Genomic DNA, 23,136 nt, shown 5'->3' on the forward strand with positions numbered 1-23,136 from the left:
AAAACTGTAACTTCTCAAATCTCAAAAAAGCTTTATATAATTATATAATAGTCTCTTAACCAGAAGGTTTTGTCCCTCTTCTTCTTCCTCTTCCTTCTTCTTCTTTTTTTAAAATTCTGTTCCAGCTCTTGTTTTAGAATAAATTTTCTCAACCTAGAGCAGAAGTCTTTGATAACATGTGGGATGTGTTAAAATCTTCATTTTCCCTAAGTTTGCTCTTTGTGGCCCTAGAGATTTTTGCCCAAGCCATTCAGTGGAATCAACACATTATTATTAGTGAAGAGAGAGAAGTTGCTGATTGTTTGGTTCTGCCTATCTAACTTCTTTTCTAAAGGTGTTTTCCTTTGGAACAGAGATCTGCTTTGAAGTGAAATAGCCCCTTTATAGTCAGATTTGTTTGCTGATTTGAATTCATGTCTTTCTATTTTAGCCATCTCCCAAATAATGGATTTTGAAAGTGATGTGTGGAGAAGCTTAATCTGATGAACACTATCTGCCTTTTTTTTTTTTTTTAAAGCAGTTGGAGGAAGTTGGCTTTTTGTTTGTTTGTTTTGTATTTTATCCTAGCAGGGGTTTAGTAGTTAACACCAGCACATCACCTGATGAAAGAACCCAGACTTTGTGAAACTGTGCTTGTTGCACTCATGGTTTATTCTGCAGGATCCTCCATTCAAGTGGAGACAGGAATTGTTTTTTCTTTTACGTTATTATGTAAATGTATTGGGCCTGAATTAAAAAGCAAAACAAAAACCCAAGAAGTCTTTTTAAGTTCTAAGGAGATATAGTCCTACAAGACTGTTGAGTGGCACCTCCCTCTTTCCAGGGCAGACCTCTGCATTTGGAGCAGAGCATGCCCTCCCTGGGGGTCTTCCCAGGTGACGCTAGTGGTAAAGAACCCACTTACCAATTCAGGAGACATTAGAGATGTGAGTTCGATCCCTGGATAGGGAAGATCTCCTGCAGGGCATGGCAACCCACTCCAGTATTCTTACCTGGAGAATCCTGTGGACAGGGGAACCTGATGGGTCCATAGGGTTGAAAAGAGCCTGACATGACTGAAGCAGCTTAGCATGTACCCACGCACATGCTCTCCCTGGACATATATTTCGGGTAGGGGATTATGCTAATAGGTCTATATTAACTTCTCTTATATAATGGATAGTTTTTGGGGAGAGGGAATGATTCCCTAGCCCTTAACTTAAATTGGCAATGAATTTTTCTGCTCTTTAATTTTTTTTTCCTAACCGGAAAAGTTGCATCCAGATTGAGAATTATTCCATATTTTAACCTTTGAGCTGGCTGCTGAGGTCTCCTTGGGGACAAGGACACTTTGTAGTTATTTATAACCTATAGAGAAGGGCAGTAAGACTGTAAAGTCAGTGGGGCAGTCTGTTGTTTATTCCTTTGCTTTCACTGACTTGAGATTCTTTCATATATCTTCTTGTTCATCTTCATTTTGACTTTGGATGAGCCTTACTAGCCAGGCTATTTCTATAAAACTCTTATCTCATAACACATTGAGAAGAAGAAAAAAAATAGCCTTTTTATGTTGAAAATCATACCTAATCCTCACAGTCATTTCAGAGTCCATGCTTGCCTAAGAGATCTGTAAACTGGGAAAACCTAAATGGTACTGACATGCATATGTAATACTATACTTGTTTCTGAGTTTTCCTTATGTATAGTAGTTTCTTCTAAGTTTTCCTTATATGCAACAAATATAAGAACAGTTGAACTCTTAGATAAATATTTGACTATGGTGGAAAATATGTTCTGCATCATAGCCTGGTATAGAAAAAACTTAGCAATGTGTCTGGACATGTTTTAAAGGTGGATGTGTCTATCTCTGTGTCTCTCTCTGTATATTTGTTTCTATACACATGTTTGCACATGCATATATTTAATGTTAATTATCATTTCTCTACATGTCAGTTTTAAGGGAATCAAACCCTGTGTCAGACATGAAAATATAGATCAGTTCTAAGTAAATGCTAATAATCTACCTCATTTTTATCCATATATGGGAATTTTACCATATAGAATTTAACTTGGAATAACTGAGAGTTTTAGCATGAGTTTCTGACAGCTGCTATAATGATACTTGCAGGATTGACTTACACTGGAAGATGTTTGTCTTAACCGTTGTGGGTTCAGGAACTTCCCATTTAGCCCTGCACATTTCTCTTTTTTCTCAACTTTTCTTGGATTTTTTTTTTTTTTAATCAAAGAAGAATGTAGTTTTGGAATGTATTAAATTAGTTCTTTAAAACTGAAGATGAACCGTTAAGTTTTTTTTTGGTAGTGTAATTGTTTTACACTGCTGTGTTGGTTTCTGTAGCACAGTGAAATGAACCCGCTGTATGTATGCGTATGTCCCCTCCCTCTTGGACCTCCCTCCCACGCCCTCCGCCTCACCCCTGTAGATCATCGCTGAGCTGAACTCCTCAGCAGCTTCCCGATAGCTGTTTTACACATGGTAGTGTATATATGTCAGTCCTAATCTCCCGATTCGTCTCACCCTCCTTTTACCTCCCTGTGTCCACGTGTCCATTCTTTATGTCTGTGCCTCTATTCCTGCCCTGGAAATAGGTTCATCGGTACCATTTTTCTGGGTTCCACATATATGCATTAATATATGATATTTTTCTCTTTCTGATTTACTTCACTTTGTATGACAGACTCTGGGTCCATCCACATTTCTACCAGCCACCCAGTTTTGTTCCTTTTTATAGCTGAGTAATATTCCCTTGTACATATGTGCCTCATCTTCTTTATCCGTTCATCTGTAGATGGACATTTAGGTTGTTCCTTGTCCTGAAAGTGAAAGTGTTAGTCATAGCTGACTCTCTGTGACCCCATGGACTGTAGTCCATCAGGCTCCTCTGTCCATGGGATTCTCCAGACAAGGATATGGAGTGGGTTGCCATTCCTTCTCTAGGGGATCTTCCCAACCCAGAGATTGAACCTGGGTCTCCCACATTGCAGGCAGGTTCTTGACCATCTGAGTCACCATGTCCTGGCTGTTGTAAATAGTGTTGCAATGAACACTGGGGTACATGTGTCATTTGGTGGAGTACATGCACATATATATATTTTTTACATGTGTCATTTTAAATTGTGGTTTTCTCAGAGTATATGCCTAGGCTTAGTTGCACTGTGACATGTGGAATCTTAGTTCCCCATCAGGGAGTGAACCCTCATCCCCTACGTTGGAAGGCAGATTCTTAACCACTGGACCACCAGGGATGTCATATTTTGTTTTAAAAGTATGCTTGGATTCCTATAGCTGTTACTCATTCAGCAACTCCTGTTAACTAGAGCTCATTAAAGAAAAATATGATCCCAAAAGACAGTAGTCTAGTTAGTCAGTAGCAATTTAATTGAACAAATATTTATTGACTACCTATTATGATACCATTTTAGGCATAGGGGAATGCTGTTCTCTCATTGTGCTTTAACTTCTTAATGGGAGAGACAGTAGACAAGTGAAAATATAAAAACAAGGCAATTTCAGATAGTGGTACTAAAAAAATGTAAGTTCGTTTACTGAATTTGTGAGTCTTTCTTGTTTTGTAAAGTAAGTTCATTTGTATTATTTCTTTTTAGATTCCACATGTAAGGGGTGTCATAGGATATTTCTCCTCTGTCTGATTAAACGCATGGTTGCCAGGGGGAGGGATAGTTAGGGACTTTGGGAGGGTCATCTACACACTGCTGTATTTAAAATGGATAACCAACAAAACCTGTTGTATAACACATGCACCTCTGCTCAATGTTGTGTGCCAGCCTGGATGGGAAGGGGCTTTGGGGGAGAATGGATACATGTGTATGTATGGTTGAGTCCCTTCGCTGTTCACCTGAAACTACCACAGCGTTGTTAACTGACCATATTCCCAATACAAAATAAAAACTTTGAAGTTAAAAAAAGGAAAAAGAAATGTAAACAGGGTAATGTGATGAAAGAGGCTATAAGTGAGGACTGCTTCTGAACCCGTGGTCAGGGATGACCTGTCTGTGGATACTACATTTGACAGGACACCTAAATGACAAGAAGAAGCCAGCTGTGAAAATATATGAGGAAAGAAAGAGCTTTGGGAAAGAGCCTGATGTGTTCACCAGATAGAACTAAAGGCCTGAGTAACTAAAGCCTGATGACTGAGAAGAGTTAAGTGTTAGGTGAGGTCAAGAGATATACTGAAGCTTTGACCGTCATGACAAAAGGCAGATTTTATTTGGATAACAGTGGAAACCACTCAAGAATTCCTGTCTTGTTTCTCATAAGGATCTGATTTATAAGCTGTCTCATACCTTAGAGGAATTAATTGTAAAGTCTGCTGATTCTCTTTAAGATATTTTTATTCACTATTTGAAAAGGTAATATAGTCACGTAGTTCAAAATTCAGTAAGTACAAAAGGGAACATAATGGAAATTCTCCTTCCCACCCAAGTACCAGTTTCCTTCCTTGGAAGTAGCCAGTGTCCCTAGAGTCTTGTATAGCTTTACAGAGATATTTTATACACACACACTAAGTATTTTTGTGTGTTTAGATAGAAGGAGCTTCCCCATACCTTTTTAAAATAAATAGTATTATTACATTGTCTATACCATAATTTATTTAATTAATCCCCTGCTGATGGACTTTCAGGTTATTTCCTTTTTTTAAGTTGTTGTGATTGCAAATAGTGCCACATTGAAAAACCTTTTATATTTGTCATATTAAATGTATCAGTAGGATAAATTTCTATATGGAACTGTTAGATCAAAGGGTATATGCATTTCTTATTCATTTCGATATATATTTCCCTTCATGGACTTTATAACAGTTTATACTCCAATCGGAAATGTTCTCCTTACCCTGCTGCTAAGTCACTTCAGTCGTGTCCAACTGTGTGACCCCATAGACAGCAGCCCACCAGGCTCTGCCATCCCTGGGATTCTCCAGGCAAGAACACTAGAGTGGGTTGCCATTTCCTTTTCTCCTTACCTTAGGCAATTGTTATCAAACATTTTATGGCTGGGTGAATTAATGTGTGGTTTACTCTGCATTTATCCATTATAAATGAGAGTTGAACTTGTTTTCACATATTTAAGAGCCATTGATATTTATTTGTCTGTAAACCATTGGCTGTTTTTTGCCTATTTTTCTGTTAAGCTGTTGATCTTTTTCTTCTTCCTCTTTAGAGTCACTCAATTCTAAATCCCCATGTTATAGAATTAAAAAAAAAATACAGTGTTACATGTCAGTTATATCTCAGTTTTTTTAAAAAAGCAGTCATCTTTAACTTATAAATTTTAGGAAGAGTGTACCTGACATGAGACATGAGAAACCCCAGGCTTCCTTTGCTGATTGAAATCTCTCTTGATTGCCCCTGGTTTCATTTTAAGAAGTGTCTCTAAATTTTTTTTTTTTAAGTGCATTTAGTATTTTATTAGACTACATTGAGGGCTTCCCTAGTGGCTCAGATGATAAAGAATCCACCTGCAATTCGAGAGACCTGGGCTCGATCCCTGAGTTGGGAAGATTCGCTCTAGGAGGGCATGGCAACCCACTCCAGTATTCTTGCCTGGAGAATCCCGGTGGACAGAGGAGCCTGACTGGCTACAGTCCATAGGGTCGCAAAGAGTCAGACATGACTGAACAACTAAGCAGGGCACCGACTAGACTGAACTGCAAAAAGTTTACTCATAACAGATATTCAAAAGTCTTTCAAACCTTGCAGCAGAGGAAATCAGTATGTCCTGTAATTTATAGGGTAATGAGAAAGAAGATACTACCTCCTGGGCTGTACATGATTAAGGATATGTAACGGAAGAAATACAGACACTCCTTTGAGGTCCCAAAAGTTTCTTAAAAATGAATACACCCAAGTCTTTCTATAGTTTTGTGTGTGTGTGAACAGTCTTTTTGGCATCTTCTGTTTTGGAAAATGCAGACGTCTCTCAAGTTTAAAATAGTTAACGACATTGAGATTTTTTCCTTAGTTGGAAACTGTACCAGGCTTTAAACCATGAAAAAAAAAAGTTACAGGTTTTTAAAAAGTCCCTAAAAAACTATGCTTTGGCAAGAAGCCGTATTCCCAGCCTTCTAGCTTGTGCATGTTTATGTATTAAACCATATGAAATTGCCAATTTTTGACTATCTTTGGCCTACAAAAACAATGATTCAGTCTAGTATCTCCATAATTTTATCCTGTAATTTTAAGACTGATAGATATAAAGATACCATTATGTGATATGCCTGTATTAACTGTTTTTTAAAAAAAATTCTCTGGATGATGTGGATTAGATTGAAGATGGAAGAATGCTTATAAGGAATAAAAGATTTGAAACTGCACAAGCTGTCAGGAGAATGGATATGTGTATATGTATGGGTGATTCCCTTTGCTGTTCACCTGCAGTTATCATTTATTAGCATTGATAATTTCACCTGGAATTCTCAGTTATTAGCATTGTTTGTTAATCAGCTAAACCCCAATTCAAAATAAAAATTTTTTTTTAAAAATCCTTAAGGGTTGAATCCTTTTTCCACTAAAAAGAAAGAAAAAAAGAAAACTACACAAGCTGTCTGTATAACATTTTGCAGAGAATGTCTAGCCTAGCTCTAGCATATACCACAGGTTAAATTATTGGGATGTTTCTCTCTATTGTACAGGGAATTCATCTTCTATCCTGGAATTATCCTGATTACATAAGAATTCAGTTCGAATTACTGATTTATGTTTTCACAATGAAGGGAAAAATAACCAATCTTTTTCATCTTATAGAATGAAGATACACTCAGAAGAGGTGTAGACTCACAGGTCAGGATTTAATGGAGTGAACAGGAAAATAAATGGTAGTATATTACAGATAGGGCTTCCCAGGTGGCGCTGGTGGTAAAGAACACAGCTGTCAATGCAGGAGACATAAGAGAACTTGGGTTGGATCCCTGGGTCGGGAAAATCCCCTCGGAGAAGGAAATGGCAACCCACTCCAGTATTCTTGCCTGGAAAATCCACGGACAGAGGAGCCTGGTAGGGTACAGTCCATAGGATTGCAAAGAGTTGCACACGACTGAAGCAACTTAGCGCACATGTAACAGATACGTTCAGCCTCCGAGTTGTCAGCATACTGGGAAGTTTGCTAAGCTTTGGAAAATAAATTTCTTGTTAGAGAACTTGGAAAGTCTTGTTTTAACTTGTTTGAAGCCAGGAACAGTCTATGTTGATGCTTGTTGTCTCCTAAAAATTCTCAAACCATGACCCTCAAATAGACCTCCTCTTTTCTAAAATTGTTTTTCTGCTGGGCATCTGTGGCAATTGGCATGAAGTGCTGAAGAGTTCATGTACCACCAGACTACTTTGCTGATGAGCATGTGTTTGCACATGGTGCCTACTCTGAGTGAAATTAATTAGACTTGTGCTGTCCTAGTCAGTTTCCCTTCCAGCAGGTTGTGTGGCTAGAGCTCCTTAGAGTCTAAAACTGATTCTCTAGTTCTACTGACTGCTGGGTTGGACATTTTTAAACAATTGGAAGACGGGTGGGTAATATTTAAAAAAAAAACAACAACAAAAAACACACAAAGACTTGTGTACAGAATAAATGAGAAACAAAAAAGATAGGAAACAATGACCAAGACAAGTTGTATTTTATTTTCTGGTTGTGATAATGGACCATAGCTCTGTAGCAAAAGTTAATCCATTAAAATAAGCTGGCTTTTAAACTTGTTTTTTTCTTAGGCCTAGAGAATTCCAAAATTATTAATTTTTAGATAAGTTTGAAGTATTTTTTAAACTTTAACAATAAACTCAAATGAGTATTTTATGATCCATCAATATTGAGCTGAGCCTGCACCTCACACCCACAGAGCCAAGTTTTATGCTCTTAACTAACGTGTAAAATTCACATCTTCATTGCCAGCCTGCCCAAAAGATAGTTTTAATCGGGAATTTTGAAATTCCATTCTGGTTCCTACTGGCAGTAATGGTAACTGGATTTATAAAACTGCCTAAGGTGCGTTTACTACTAGACAAATAAATGGGCTTCCCTGGTGACTCGGATGGTAAAGAATCTACCTGCAATACAGGAGATACCCCGGGTCCATCCCTGGATCCAGGAGGATCCTTTAAAGAAGGGAATGGCTACCCATTCCAATATTCTTGCCTGGAGAATCCCTGGACAGAGGAGCCTGGCAGGCTGTAGCCCATGGGGTGAGAATGTGTTTTCCATCAAATGCAAGCCTATCTTGATCACAGGTCTCTTTTCTTGATATTATCATGAAATCTTGAATCGCATAAACCAGGGAGGCCCAAAGACCATTGCCCTGCTTAGTTTGCTGGCTTAAGTAAAATAGCACATTATGTGTATATGTCTTAACTTCATCTGTGATTACATGGGATATTTTAATTATAAACATATGTAGGATAGTGTTAAAACCAGTAGGGACTCTGGTAATACTAGTGGTATTACTCTGTGAGGGTGCCCTATATTTTACTAATACTGTTCCATGCTTATTACTTAAGTAGCTACTGAATGTGTATGAGTTGAGTGGTTTGGGGGCAGGGGAAAGTTATTCATTTATACCTCTTTCTATGAAGGATTTGAGGCAGTTTCCAGAAATACTTAACATATCAAAGAGTAAACTAAACAGTTTAAGGACTTACAGCAAAATTAGTAACAGTGTTAAGAAAATAATAAAGCTATAGTACAGTAATAATATGAGCTATATAGAATGAGCATGTGAGCCTGTAGTTTCAAGACAGATTTGTCTCAGAGCTTCATTGTAGGCAAGCACAGAGGACAAACACAGACATTTAGAAGATTCATATTGTCTGTCCCTAACTAAAAATAAACCAGGAGTTTGGGAGAGAAATTTCTCCCTTATATATTATAAACTGGACAATGTGGCACCCCACTCCAGTGCTCTTGCCTGGAAAATCCCACGGATGGAGGAGCCTGGTGGGCTGCAGTCCATGGGGTCGCTAAGAGTCTGGCACGACTGAGCGACTTCACTTTCACTTTTCACTTTCATACGTTGGAGAAGGAAATGGCAACCCACTCCAGTGTTCTTGCCTGGAGAATCCCAGGGACGGGGGAGCCTGGTGGGCTGCCGTCTGTGGGATGGCACGGAGTTGGACATGACTGAAGCTACTTAGCAGCAGCAGTAGCAGACAGTGTATGATATAATGAAATAAGTATATCATTTTATACTATTCCTACAATTAATATATTTTAAAGATAAAGTAGAACAGTACAAAGGATATTATACACAACAGTAGCTGTCATCCCAAATTAAATGACATTTGTATCGTCATATTTGCCTTAGGTTGTCATAATTTTAAAAGAAATGTGAGAGATCAACTTGAAATGTCTTGCATTCTTTTCCCAGCTTCATTCTTTCTTGCTCTCTCATCCTGAATCTGCTACATAGCTTGTCATTGATTTTTTTCACTTCTACTGTATGCATTAAAACTGAACATTCAACAAACTAAGATCATGGCATTGGGTCCCATCACTTCATGGCAAATAGATGGTGAAACAATGGAAACAGTGACAGACTTTATTTTCTTGGCCTCCAAAATCACTGCACATGGTGACTGCGGCCATGAAATTAAAAGACACTTGCTCCTTGGAAGGAAAGTTATGACCAACCTAGACAGCATATTAAAAAGCAGAGACATTACTGATAAGGGTCTGTCTAGTCAAGGCTATGGTTTTTCCAGTAGTCACGTATGGGTGTGAGAGTTGGACCATAAAGAAAGCTGAACACTGAAGAATTGGTGCTCTTGAACTGTGGTGTTGAAGAAGACTCTTGAGAGTCCCTTGGACTGCAGGGAGATCCAACCAGTCCATCCTAAAGGAAATCAGTCCTGAATATTCATTGGAAGGATTGATGCTTAAGCTGAAATTCCAATCCTTTGGCCACTTGATGCGAATAACTGACGCATTTGAAAATACCGTGATGCTGGGAAAGATTGAAGGCAGGAGGAGAAGGGGACGACAGAGGATGAGATGGTTGGATGGCATCACTGACTCGATGCACATGAGTTTGAGCAGGCTCCTGGAATTGGTGACAGAGAAGCCTGGTGTGCTGCAGTCCATGGGGTCACAAAGAGTCAACACATGGCTGAGCGACTGAACTGAACTGTATGCAAATATCTGTAAATAATATATAAATCTTAAATTTGTGTAAATAATGTACCGCACAAGACATTCCAAAACTCTTTTTCATTAGTATTGTGTTTGATCTTATCTCCTTGGTGCAGTTCATTGCTTTTAAATCCTGAAATAGTTTTTCATTGTATGGAAATAACCCAATTTAGTTACCTATTTCCCTCCTACTGGATTTTTAGTTGTTTATAACTGCCACATTGAATGACCTTGTCCATGTCTTCTTGTGCCTATGGGCAGTTTCTCTAGGGCAGTGGTTCTCAAAACCAGCACATCAAGGTCACCTGGGAACTTGTTCAGTTCCCTTCAGTCGCTCAGTTGTATCCGACTCTTTGTGACTCCATGGACCACAGCACGCCAGGCCTCCCTGTCCATCACCAACTCCTGGAATTTACCCAAACTTATGTCCATTGAGTCAGTGATGGCATCCAACCATCTCATCCTCTGCCATCCCCTTCTCCTCCTGCCCTCAATCTTTCCCAGCATCAGGGTCTTTTCAAGTAAGTCAGTCCTTCGCATCAGGTGGCCAAAGTATTGGAGTTTGAGCTTCAACATCAGTCCTTCCAATGAACACTCAGGACTGATCTCCTTTAGGATGGACTGGTTGAATTTCCTCGCAGTCCAACTTTCTTCTCCAACACCACAGTTCAAAAGCATCAATTCTTCGGTGCTCAGCTTTCTTTATAATCCAACTCTCACATCCATACATGACTACTGGAAAAACCATAGCCTTGACTAGACGGACCTTTGTTGGCAAAGTAATGTCTCTGCTTTTTAATATGCTTTCTATGTTGGTCATAACTTTCCTTCCAAGGAGCAAGCGTCTTTTAATTTCATGGCTACAGTCACCATCTGCAGTGATTTTGGAGCCCAAAAAAGTAAAGTCTGTCACTGTTTCCACTGTTTCCCCATCTGTTTGCCATGAAGTGATGGGACCGGATGCCATGATCTTAGTTTTCTGAATGTTGAGCTTTAAACCAACTTTTTCACTTTCCACTTTCACTTTCATCAAGAGGCTCTCTAGTTCTTCACTTTCTGCCATAAGGGTGGTGTCATCTGCATATCTGAGGTTATTGATATTTCTCCCAGCAATCTTGATTCCAGCTTGTGCTTCCTCCAGCCCAGCATTTCTCATGATGTACTCTGCATATAAGTTAAATAAGCAGGCTGACAATGCACAGTCTTGACATACTCCTTCCCCTATTTGGAACCAGTCTGTTGTTCCATGTCCAGACTTGTTACAAATAGAAATTCTTGAACCCATTCCAAACCTGATAGGTATACAGTGTTTAAACAAAGAACTATTTTATTTACTTTTTGTGGCTGGTATTTTTATAGGATAGTTGGTCTTTTTCTTATTTATTTTGTAGAAACAATTTATGTATTACTTGTGTTAATACAGCTAACTCTTTGCCATGTATTGTAAGCGCTGTTTGTTTTTGGCTTTGTTCATAGTACTTAAAAATTGTATTCACCACTGTTTTTAATGTCTTTTATGTTTAGAAAGACCCTGAAGGGGAGAATTTTGAGTTGGATTTGGTTTGCTACTGGGACACCCTGTTGAGATGTGTAGCAATTATTTAGGAATGGTCTGAGGCTTATGAGAGAGGTCAGAGTTGGAGATGTGGGAAAAAGACAGAAATTATATAAAGACAGAAATTTGACGCTGTTGTGAATAAAATTACCACAAAAGAGAATGTAGTTTGAGAAAATGATTCAATATTAAACCATGGGAACAACAGTGAAGTAAGAAAATCCAATAAAAGATATTGCAGAATGATCAGAAAACAGAGAAAGCAAGGAGAAGAATCTGGAAAATCAGATACTGGTGAAGTGTAATGAGAGATTGTTAATGCTACATAGAAAGGAACACATCTAAGACGGGTAAATGTTGCCCTTCGAGAGAGCAGCTAACAATAGGTTAAGAAATAGAAGACTGTTCTTTTCTTTTTAAATTTATTTTTAATTGGAGGATAATTGCTTTACAATACTGTGTTGGTTTCTGCCATATATCAACATAAATCAGCCATAGGTATACATAGGTCCCCTCTTTGTGAACCTCCCTCCCAAGGACTATTCTTTTTTTTTTTTTTTTTTTTTAGGACTATTCTTATTAATAAGTTTGCACTGAAGTGTAGAAGATAAGACAGTAGTTGGAAAGATAACAAGGTTATTTTCCTTTAGGAGTATTTGTATTTGTACCCCCAAGGGAAGGAGCCAGTAGTAAACCTGTGTGTGGTGTTCACCATGCTGTCTCCTCTTTAGCAAGTCACTCAGTTGTGTCCGACTCTTTGTGACCCCATGGTCTGTAGCCCACCAGGTTCCTCTGTCCATGGGATTTTCTAGGCAAAAATACTGGAGTGGGTTGCCATTTCCTTCCGTGTTTTCTGTGTCTCCTGCATTGCAGGCATATTTACCTGTTGAGCTATCAAGGAAGCCCCTACTTTAAGTACCCTTTGAGTAAATTCATTTGGTAAGATAATTATCTTATAATTATATAAATTATATATGTTATATAAATAATTAAATTAGTTTTATGCAGAAAATTAAAACAGGATTATATCCTTGTGATGAGGAGATTGCCTTAGGTTAGGTGATGTTCCCTGAAGTTAACATTGAATGCTAAGGAGTCATTTGAATGATAACGGGAAAGCATTCCAGGCTGGAGACAAAGTTTCCAGTCTTTGGAAGGTCAAATGGAAGTAGTAGGATAGTATGCTAATAAAATTCTCTTGCTTCTTCCATCAACCAGGGTGAAGAAACAATAGAAGTTTTTGTCCCCTGACTTCGGAAATCTTGTTTAACCTTCAAACTGGCGATGTCAAGGGTTCCAAGTCCTCCACCTCCGGCAGAAATGTCGAGTGGCCCTGTAGCTGAGAGCTGGTGCTACACACAGGTAGGTACTTCTTGGGAGGATTTTGGTGGACAAAAGGAGTCAGGTTTGTTTTCTATGTTGGCTTTCCTGCTTTCTCTGAGTCATACATGTCAAATAGATAAAGTACATGTCAGCTTTCCATTCCTTGGTTTTCTACGAGGAATCTGAATGGCCTAGGCCGCTGTTTTTCATAGGAGGTTGAAGGAGGGGAATCTTCGAAACTAGATCTACTCTCTACATCTTCCTTGATAGTAATGTGTGACTTTGTTGGGCAACTCAAGGGGATACTAGGTTTGAGATTTGCAACCCCAGGCAGTGGTATCAATATCTAAATCATTAAACACTGCTCTGAGCAGAGGTTCATTTTAGGTGTGGCTTAATCACATGCTTTCCCAGCATTGTCTGTGCTTCTCTCATTTTCCATCCAGTATTTCTCAGAAACTGAAAAGAAAAGCAGTGGAAGCAGTGGATCACTGTGAGATTTCTTAAAATGTAGATGAGGGATGGAAAAGGCTGAGCCTCTATGCTGGCCGAACAGTGCTATCTTCCTATGGGATTATGCACAGGGAGGGAGGGGGAAATTATCTGATCTCCAGCCTGTTTTTCAGGTTGCTCACTTCCTATATAATTACTTCCTGGTTTTCTATCAACAGATCAAGGTAGTGAAGTTCTCCTACATGTGGACCATCAATAACTTTAGCTTTTGCCGGGAGGAAATGGGTGAAGTCATTAAAAGTTCAACCTTTTCATCAGGAGCCAATGATAAACTGAAATGGTGAGGAAGAATACATTTAGCTGTAAAAACTTTTCTAAAAGTTGCCTGTTTTGCTTGGCTTCATGGAAGACTGACTGGAACATAAGATCCTTGATGGCAGGGACTTTGTTTTGTTCTTTATTTATTCCCCAGTATCTGATACATAACAGATGCTCACTGTTACGTTTGTTGAATTAGTTCGGTGAGTGTATCGGGGTCAGCAAGCTCCAATGGCTGTGGAGTAAAGTCAGTGAGTTAAGAGGGCCAGTATTGTAAATAATATCCGTACCTGGTGTGAATGTTGACCACTTTGCAAACTAGTTAGTGTCCTAAAAGAAGTGGTGGCTACGGCTCCCCCTGATGATAGCCACATGTGAATAAGGTCTGAGCATTGCCAGATTCTCTGATTTTTCAAGAAAAACAGAAAATCTAGATTTTATAATGTAATAGCTCTTGATTTTTAGATTGCCTGTTTTTAAACAAAGGAGATTTATTTACTTGTAACTGGAATGCCCAGGCTATAGGATATCTTTTAAGGTAATTTGATCCAAGAGCCAGCCCAGTGGTTAGATTAAGGATCCCAGCACTCTCTGCTCTGCCCTGCTCTCCACACTGTTTGTGGAGAGCATCTCAAGATTAGCTTCCCTTGTGGTTGAAAGTTGATTGGCAGTAGCAGTGGGCATCTTCCACTACCATCCGGCAGTCTTTAAACTTGCTCTGAACTGTGTGGCCAAGAATGTGTCAGATGTGCACTGATTGGTTTAGATCTAGGTTCCCTCAGTTGATCCCTGTGGCAAGGGAAATAGGATCTGGGAGGCTGGGTCAGTCCCTTCCAAACGGTGTCTTCTCTTGAGCAGCAGGCTGTTATGTATACAACCATGTACTCTCTACAAAGACCAGAATACGTGTCTATGAACCACCATTTTAACCTGTTAACCCACTGAAAAGTTCAATGACTTTCCATTCATTTAGTATTTGTTGGCCATGTACCTTAAGTAGTGAATTACTAGGTGCTGAGAGAATTCTTAGGCATTGTATTTAAGCATTCTTAGGCATTGTATTTAAATTCACATCTTCAGCACAATGTGTTGAGGGGTCTATGGCGTATGCACTTCCTAGAGAAGCAGTAAATTGGGCCACCTGTTGAGAGAGTGTCATAATACTGGCAAGGCCTATGGATACATACGGCCTATGTATTATACGTGGTAAAACAGTGTCTGAACCACATGCAGTTCAGCTAATGACATTTACAAGTTAACTGAGTTGAACCTGTTAAATTCTGTCTGAATTTTGTTTAGATCCATTGGTAACAGATTGGCATCACTGACTCTACTTAGAAGTCTGACTTGGAACTCTGCCCCACATAATGGGAGTTTACCTTTGTCTGTGCTTCCTCCATATTGCCTCTTTTATTTTAATCTTAAGAGTATTATTGCCAGATTGATAAAATATCTATAAAAGATAACTTATTTCTCTATAGAGTTCTTTTTCTCTCCCAAATTGGTGTTGAAAGGCTCACTGACTTTTTTCCTCTTGGTTTCACTGCAGTCCCCAAAAAATAAGGGGCTGCTTTTCCTGAGATTGAGGATTAAAATAGATTGAGACTCGATTGAATTTCAAAGTATTTTAGGGGGAAAAAGTGATTTGGAAGATTATGAGGAAAGAGGCGGAGATGCAAGGGATATGTTGTCAGATTCTAAGATGCCCCTTTATTGTTTACTTTTTAAAAGGTGCCTCAGGTTGCGCTAGAAAAGTGTTTTCTAAGTGGTCATTTAACTGAATCAGAACATCCTGCTCTGGGGCCTGGGTTTGTTTTTTAACATCTCCTGTTGATTCTTATGTTCTGGTTGCCTCCTATCACTTCATGAGCCTGCAAACATGGATGCTTTTGACTTTTTTTTAACTTCTGTTTTGGGCAGGTGTTTGCGGGTAAATCCAAAAGGACTAGATGAAGAAAGCAAAGATTACCTGTCACTTTACCTGTTACTCGTCAGCTGTCCAAAGAGTGAAGTTCGAGCAAAATTCAAATTCTCCATCCTGAATGCCAAGGGAGAAGAAACCAAAGCTATGGGTAAATGTTACCTTTGTTTGACTCTGTTTTCACATCCAGCAACTTTATACATTGACAAGTTGTGGATTTGATTTGATCTTTTTTTGAGTAACCCTAAATATAACTTTTTTTTTTTCACTCCAGAGAGTCAACGGGCATATAGGTTTGTGCAGGGGAAAGACTGGGGATTCAAAAAATTCATCCGTAGAGATTTTCTCTTGGATGAGGCCAATGGGCTTCTTCCTGATGACAAGCTTACCCTCTTCTGTGAGGTGAGTCCTTTTACCCTGCTGTGAGAGTAGCAGTTCCCAGACCTGATGGGTATTGGTAGATGTACTGTTATCAAGGATGGAGAGCGAGAAAATCCCCAGTGGAGTGGTGCTGCACGAATATTATTTACACGACTGACTGAAAGCTGTGCCATGTTTTCAAGGTTGTTGGGCAACTCAGTTTTCCACTTGTCATTATTCTGAAAAACAAAGATTGTGTATGTTCTATCTTGGGTCATGATTCTGGCTTTTCATTGCAAAATTTTTCAGAAAGCGTTTGGAAGGACTGTTACTTTACACTGAGGAGAATGACCAGCAACTGGATAAGCATATTTGTTCCTTGAGCTTTCTGGCTCCTCCTTGAATATGAGGTCCACATGTGTTTGATAGAGCACTTTCTTTTTGCTCTTTGAACTAGATGACTTTTATTGGTTGTTGAGTGTCTCTGGTTTGTCTTGCTGAGGGAGTTGTGAAATAGGAAGGTAAGAACCATTTTTTTTTTTTAAGAGTGCAGGTTATGTAAAGCTAAGTCATTGTTAGTGAAGAGGGTTATCTGTAGTCATTTAGGAGACGCCTTCTAAGATTCCCAATGACCTAAAGAGCCTTTTCAGGTTTATAGGAGAAGCCTAGAAATAAAATTCCTTGAGAGTGAGTTGGAAAATGGTTTCTTTAATGAGTGTATACTAATTAGTCGTTTCATGCTGTTATTAATGCATTTATAAATACTAATAAGCTTACAGTGTAAGAAACGGATAAAACCTCTAGTCAGCTGGGATGTTGGTGTTCCTTGTACACTGTGTGGTCAAGGACCTGATTCCTGATCACTATCACCAAGAGAATGTCTCCTGTGCTTTCATGGGGAGGGTGCAGGCAAGTTTCCCAACTAAGAGTGTACTCTGTCAAATAATAGGCCCACAGTGCGACTTAGCATTAACAGTAGCTCCAAAGGCATAGCATGTCACCACCTGCGCGGTGGGGAAGGTGTCCCTTAGGAGTCGTGCCCTGTTGTAGAAGAGGCCTGGCCAGCAGTAGCTGGCTTCTTTTCCAAGTCACAGCTCATTGAATATTTTCATAGAGTTGCTGATGATTAGTGAACCTGGGAGGTATAGTTTATTAAAATACTACACTGAATGCATAAAATATAGTTTGCATAATAGCTACCTTTTCTCCTTTTTAATTGCTAAGTGAAAAGAAATAAGAAAATACTAGAGTGTAGGTGTCTGTAAAAATACATGAAATGTTGCAGTTATTTTTTATAAAATTTTGCAGTTATTTTTTATCTTGGAATTTCAATTCTACGTAAATCCAAGTAGTAGTTACAGATCATACTCAATTGCCCAAGTAGAGAAATGAAAGCAAGAACAATTGGGTGGTTTCGTGTGAGATTGAATGTTATATAAACAAACTATCAAATATTCACCCACCTTAGAGATCCTGTATTTCAGAAAAAATTTAAAATAGTGGATTCTAATTTCTTTTGGAAATGAAAGCCAATCTTTGAACTATTCTCTGAAGGAAATCACCTCTAAATAATGCATCTGGTGTCTTAGGCAGTACCAGAACCTTTATTGCCATATTTTTAAGTCTACAGTGCGTCCAGCGTTTTCTTACATGCTCTCCCCAGCACTTCACCCCGCCCAGATCCATTCCATCTGCTTCAGCCCTTGTATTGACATTCTTGATTTGGAAACCAGTTGACCTGCCCTCACTTGGCAATTTCTCATCCTGTGGTTGAGTCTGAGATGCTCTCTCTTTGCTTCCCCATATGAAATTCTCTTAGGAGAAATTCTGTGGTTAAGTTTAGAAATGCCTTACTGACTTAGAAGGGAAGTGAGATGACACTTTGGAAATGAGGAGATGTTGAACAGGGAAACGTCTGGCTGGGTTCTGCTGATGCCATCGGTTTCTTACCATCGGACCAGGTGTGCCATCTGTTCATCTCACACTTCTCTGTTGGCCACAGGTGCTGAGTGTTGCTTCTCGTTCTTGGGCTTGTGCCTAGTGAGACTCGTTTCTGTTCCAAGACTCTCTGTGGACTTAGTAGCGTTCAGCGTTGCAAGACAGTTGCGTAGGTGTGTGTGTTGGATGTGTGGGTTTTAAAAATGTCTGCAGCTCATCTAAGTTCTTAGTGCATTTCAGAGCTAGATCATCCTTTGGTGAAAATTCTGTCCCTTTGACCTTTGCTCCCTTCTATCAATGGAATATTTATTAAAAACTTTATTTGTTCATATTTATATTTTATTTATTATTGGTTTGGTTATATTTTCTTACAATTTAGAGGCCTTTATGAAGTTGATGTCCACATACAGATTTAAATTATGAGTACTCCACTGTTCTATTCCTTACCCAGTTTTTGGCCCAGGTACTTCTGTCCTGTCCTGATGTCATAAGTGCAGTTGTTTTGTGAATACTTTTGGTCTGTTCCCAGAGGCCACAAGAGGAACTCCTAAGGTGAAAGACTGAGAATCACACATTGGTGTGTTGGGCTATATTTCAGTATAACTGTATAACCGTTAATGAAACTGAAAAATGCCGAATGGGTAGTCTTGTTTGTAATGTGCCACACTGGGTTCACTTTCGGTTCTTACTGATCTTTCTTTCTGACTGTTAGGAAATGGTGATTTTTCCAAGTTGATACTGCTTAGTTAATGCATTCCCTCAATTGTCTTTTATCACAGTCCTTTGAGCTGGGTTAGTTCTTTTCGATTCATTTTATGTTATTGGGGGGAGAAGCAGTGCCTAGGGAGGTTAGGTAATTTTTCCTGACATTGTGCAGCAAATTGGTAGCAGCTCTCCACTTTCCATCTCTCGTCTGCTGTGCTGCACTAAAGTGGACCTGAGCACCATTCACCCTAGGAAACATGGGCTCTACCAAGTTTTCTTTGGTAATGAAAGAATCATGAAAGCTTTACACTTTTAATTTTCTTTTTAATAATTTAGACCACAGAAAATCTACTTGAAATGCTTCACTTCTGTTGATCCTCTTTATTTGTACTGAAAATAGGTAGCTGTTAGCAGTAAAGATCCATGTATTCCATCTTCATTGTATATGCCCCTGATAGGTAGAAGATTCCAGTGCCTGTTTGTAATGTTGTAATTAAAGTTTAAATATTAAATACCATATGAAATATCTAGATACTAGTTAATTATTAAAATGTCTCTTTCTTTAACAAACAATATCTCTTCAAAGCCTGGGAATATATATTTTTGCCAAATTTTAAATATGTTGGTCTATTTTTTCTTTTACTATTTATTAATGGATTATTTGTATATATTAGTTGAAAGAAAATGTTAATAATAATTGATTGTTCTTGACCTACAAAAATGGTGACTTAATGTGTACTGTCATAGGTTATAAAACATGGTAATGTAGTAAATCTACTACCCAACCCAACATTACTCCCAATAACTTAGAACTGACCTATATATGCTTCTCCCCTATCCCTTAGACCTGTTGTCTCCCTACTCAGACAGTGATAATAAATAGCTCTTTTGAATTAATCATTCCATTGTTTATTATTTATATGCCTGAACAATATATTGTTTAGGTTTGCTTGTTTTTATGAAGATGGTCTCAGGATGTATGTAGTCATCTAGGACCTGCTGTTTTCACATTATGTTTCTGAGATTTATTTATATTGTGAATGTCGCTATAGTTCGTTGATTTTAATGCTGTGCGGCATTTTGTTGTGTGTTCACACACCATCTGATCGGTTTGTTTATTCTTTCTCTTACTGACAGACATTTAGACCGTTGCTGGTCTTCTGCTTAGAAGTAGTGCTGCTGCTGTGTTGTTGTTGTTGAGTCACTAAGTTGTGTCCAACTCTTTATGACTCCACGGACTGCAGCACACCAGGCGTTCCTGCCCTTCACTCTCTCCTGGATTTTTTTCAGACTCATGTCTAGTTGGTGATGCCGTCCAGCCATCTCATCCTCTGTCACCCCTTTCTCCTCCTGCCCTCAATCTTTCCCAGCATCAGGGTCTTTTCCAATGAGTTGGCTCTTTGCATCAGGTTGCCAAAGTATTGAAGCTTGAGTTATTGTATCAGTCCTTCCAATGAATATTCAGAGTTGATTTCCTTAAGGATTGAATGGTTTGGTTTCCTTTCTGTCCAAGGGACTCAAGAGTCTTCTCCAGCACCACAGTTTGAAAGCATCAATTCTTTGATGCTTATCCTTCTTTATGGTCCAACTCTCACATCCATACGTGACTATTGGAAGAACCGTAACTTTGATTATATGGACCTTTGTTGGCAAAGTGTCAACTGCTGCTATAAACAGTCTATATACAGTCTGTTTATTTTTTTGATTGTTTTAATTATATGAAAGTTAAAAATGTATTTCCAGTATTTTTTACTTTGACTTTCTATGTTTGGACAAAATATACAAGAAATGACATAATCTTTCATGAAATTTTCTTTTTTAAGGAAAAGAATTGACTTTAAAAGTGAGGCCCTTTTACAACTTGAAATTTAGAGGGTTATAGAGCCTTCCTGAGACATGTTCATGCAGTCATGTCTAAGACGACATTAATGTCACAGTCACGTCATCTTCACAGCTGCAATTCTGAATGAGTCTCCATAGTCAACTTTATAAACATTAAAAAAAAAAAATCTTTAGTTTTTCTCAGAATGGTATCATTTTAGTGTCGTCATTTGCAGAGGAAAACAATCCCTTTCTAAGTTAAAAGTTTGGGCTCTGAAGACTCATTTGTAAATGCCATTTAAAATTTATTTTTAATTAAGCGTATTTAATGTTGGTAAGAGGTGCCAGACATTCAGAGCTCTAGAGACTCCAGGCATCCATATATCTGCAGAACAAGTCTGGCTCAGACAGTAAAGGTACATTCTCCTTCCTGCTGTGTTCCTGTCTGTGTCTAGAAAGAAGAATTACCCCAGTGAGAGGAGTCACTGTCTTTGGGCCCCATGCATTACCAAGTACACATGTAACCACCACAGAGACTACTGATAACCGTAGTTTGAAAATCAGCTTAGCTCTTGCCAGTTCATTTTACCCAGTCTAGTAAACTGCCATCAAGTGTTGATGACGTTGGGCTCCTGTCATACTGGTTTAATTCAAGCTTAGGAGCCCAGTGCCAGATGTATTCTCCGTTCCTTTCCCTGGCCATCCCATAAAATTCCTGCCTTTCCTCATGAGGAAGTTGGATTTAACTGGGCATATCCTTGGTGTTTTGTTTGTTCCTTTTTAAATCAGCAGTATTTTGAAGCTAAAACTGGAAATAGGCTGCTTCTGCTTTTGGTGTTAACATTATATCAAAGAAGTAAGGATGTTAATAAGAGAAAGTTGCTGAACCAGATTAGAGATCTGACACGGGACAATCTCTGTGGGGTGGTTTGTGTTGGGTCCTGGGCTGTTAACATAATACTGTATTCTGGCTCTGATAAATGTGCTACTAATGCTGAGCACATTCATAATTGATTAACTCGGCTGCTTCATTGTTCAGGACCATAACAGCTAGTTTGAAACAGATGAATAAACTTCTTGACCTGAGAGTCAACATCTCACTCTTATGCAGAAGGGGCCACCAGTCATTTGGATGGGGCGTTAACCGTCTCTGGGTTTATGATTGCATTTAAAGGATGACTTGCATCTTGAAGGTTAAAAGAAATTTGAGTCATTTAGGATGTCCCTTAGCTGTCTTTCTCATCTAACTCATAGGAATAGCAAGAGTGGGGAGCTGATTCTCAAGGTTTGTGAATTCTACTTTCTAATATTTCTAACCTAATATGATATAGGAGAGGAAGCATAGCTAGGGTTGTCAGAAGACTGAGATCTGTTGGGTCTCATCTTCAGCTTGGTAATTTACACTTATTTTATAATGTTTTATATGGCTTATAAATTCCTGTGATTTTTTTTTAACTAATTAATTTGACTTTGTGGAGTCTTGGTTGTGACACACAGGATCTTTCGTCGCGGCACATGGTCTCTGTAGTTGTGGCGTGCGGGCCTGGTTGCTCTGTGGCATGTTGGATCTTCGTTCCTTGACCAGGGATTGGACCTACTTTCCCTGCATTGCAAGGTGGATTCTTAACCACTGGACCATCAGGGAAGCCTCAATCCTTGTATTTTGTATTCTAACACATTTATCTGAATTTCATTGACCTATCTAGAAGTAGCAGGGTTTTGGATTCTTTAGACCAAACAGTTAAAACATGGCTGGTGCTGAAGCCAAGTGGCCAGTTGGATTTCTCTGTACACTCGTCATCATTCTGTTGCAAAGCTATAAGAACATGCCTAGCTGGAGCCAATCACCTTATGTGTCATTGTCACAAATGACTGAGTAAGCGTGTAAATAATGTGGGATACCTACCCAGTTATCACTACCCAAGATCTTCCAAGCTCTATCCTGTTCATTAAACTAACGTTGGTGAGGAAATACCAGTTATTTACTATGCCCTGTGTAAGAGATGGACCATAAAGGCTGAGCACCAAAAATTGATGCTTTTGATTTGTGGTAATGGAGAAGACTCTTGAGAATCCTGTGGACTTCATGGAGATCAAACTAGTCAATCCTAAAGGAAATCAACCCTGAATATTCATTGGAAGGACTGATGCTGAAGCACCAATACTTTGGCCACCTGATGCAAAGAGCCCACTCACTGGAAAGGACTCTGATACTGGGAAAGATAGAAGGCAAAAGAAGAAGGGGGCAGCAGAGGATGAGATGGTTAGATAGCATCATTGACGCAACGGACATGAATTTGAGCAAACTTGAGGAGATGGTGGAGGACAGAGGAGCCTGGTTTTCTGCAGTCCATGGGGTCGCAAAGACTCAGACACGACTTAGCGACTGAACAGCAACAAAAATAGAAGCTGTATTTTATGTTTATGTTCTAGACCTAACTGAAATAAGTGAAGTGCTTTTAGGCTTATAAGGTTCTTTTCTCTAGAGAGTTTAATTTAAATGGGAGTTTCTATAGGAGTTCTTTGTATTTAACCTTTTGCTTAGGGAAAACAAGGTAAATATTTAAGGCTTAACATTTGTTTCTGTCTTGTTTTTTCCCTGTGGTGATTTGA

General features: G+C 38.9%; 1 protein-coding gene across 2 annotated transcripts in view; it reads left to right on the forward strand.

Annotated features, from left to right (window-relative positions):
- SPOP (speckle type BTB/POZ protein) overlaps positions 1-23,136 on the forward strand; it is an 82,527-nt gene that overhangs the window by 48,111 nt on the left and 11,280 nt on the right. For both annotated transcript variants that reach the window (XM_027516889.1, XM_027516891.1), the window contains 4 exons: positions 12,903-13,046; positions 13,679-13,800; positions 15,699-15,850; positions 15,974-16,101. In XM_027516889.1, coding sequence (XP_027372690.1) covers positions 12,969-13,046; positions 13,679-13,800; positions 15,699-15,850; positions 15,974-16,101 — 480 coding nt within the window. In that variant the 5' untranslated portion in view covers positions 12,903-12,968. The remainder of the gene's footprint in view (positions 1-12,902; positions 13,047-13,678; positions 13,801-15,698; positions 15,851-15,973; positions 16,102-23,136) is intronic.

The sequence above is a fragment of the Bos indicus x Bos taurus genome, chromosome 19, assembly GCF_003369695.1.
Source record: "Bos indicus x Bos taurus breed Angus x Brahman F1 hybrid chromosome 19, Bos_hybrid_MaternalHap_v2.0, whole genome shotgun sequence".
Taxonomy (NCBI): Eukaryota; Metazoa; Chordata; class Mammalia; order Artiodactyla; family Bovidae; genus Bos; species Bos indicus x Bos taurus.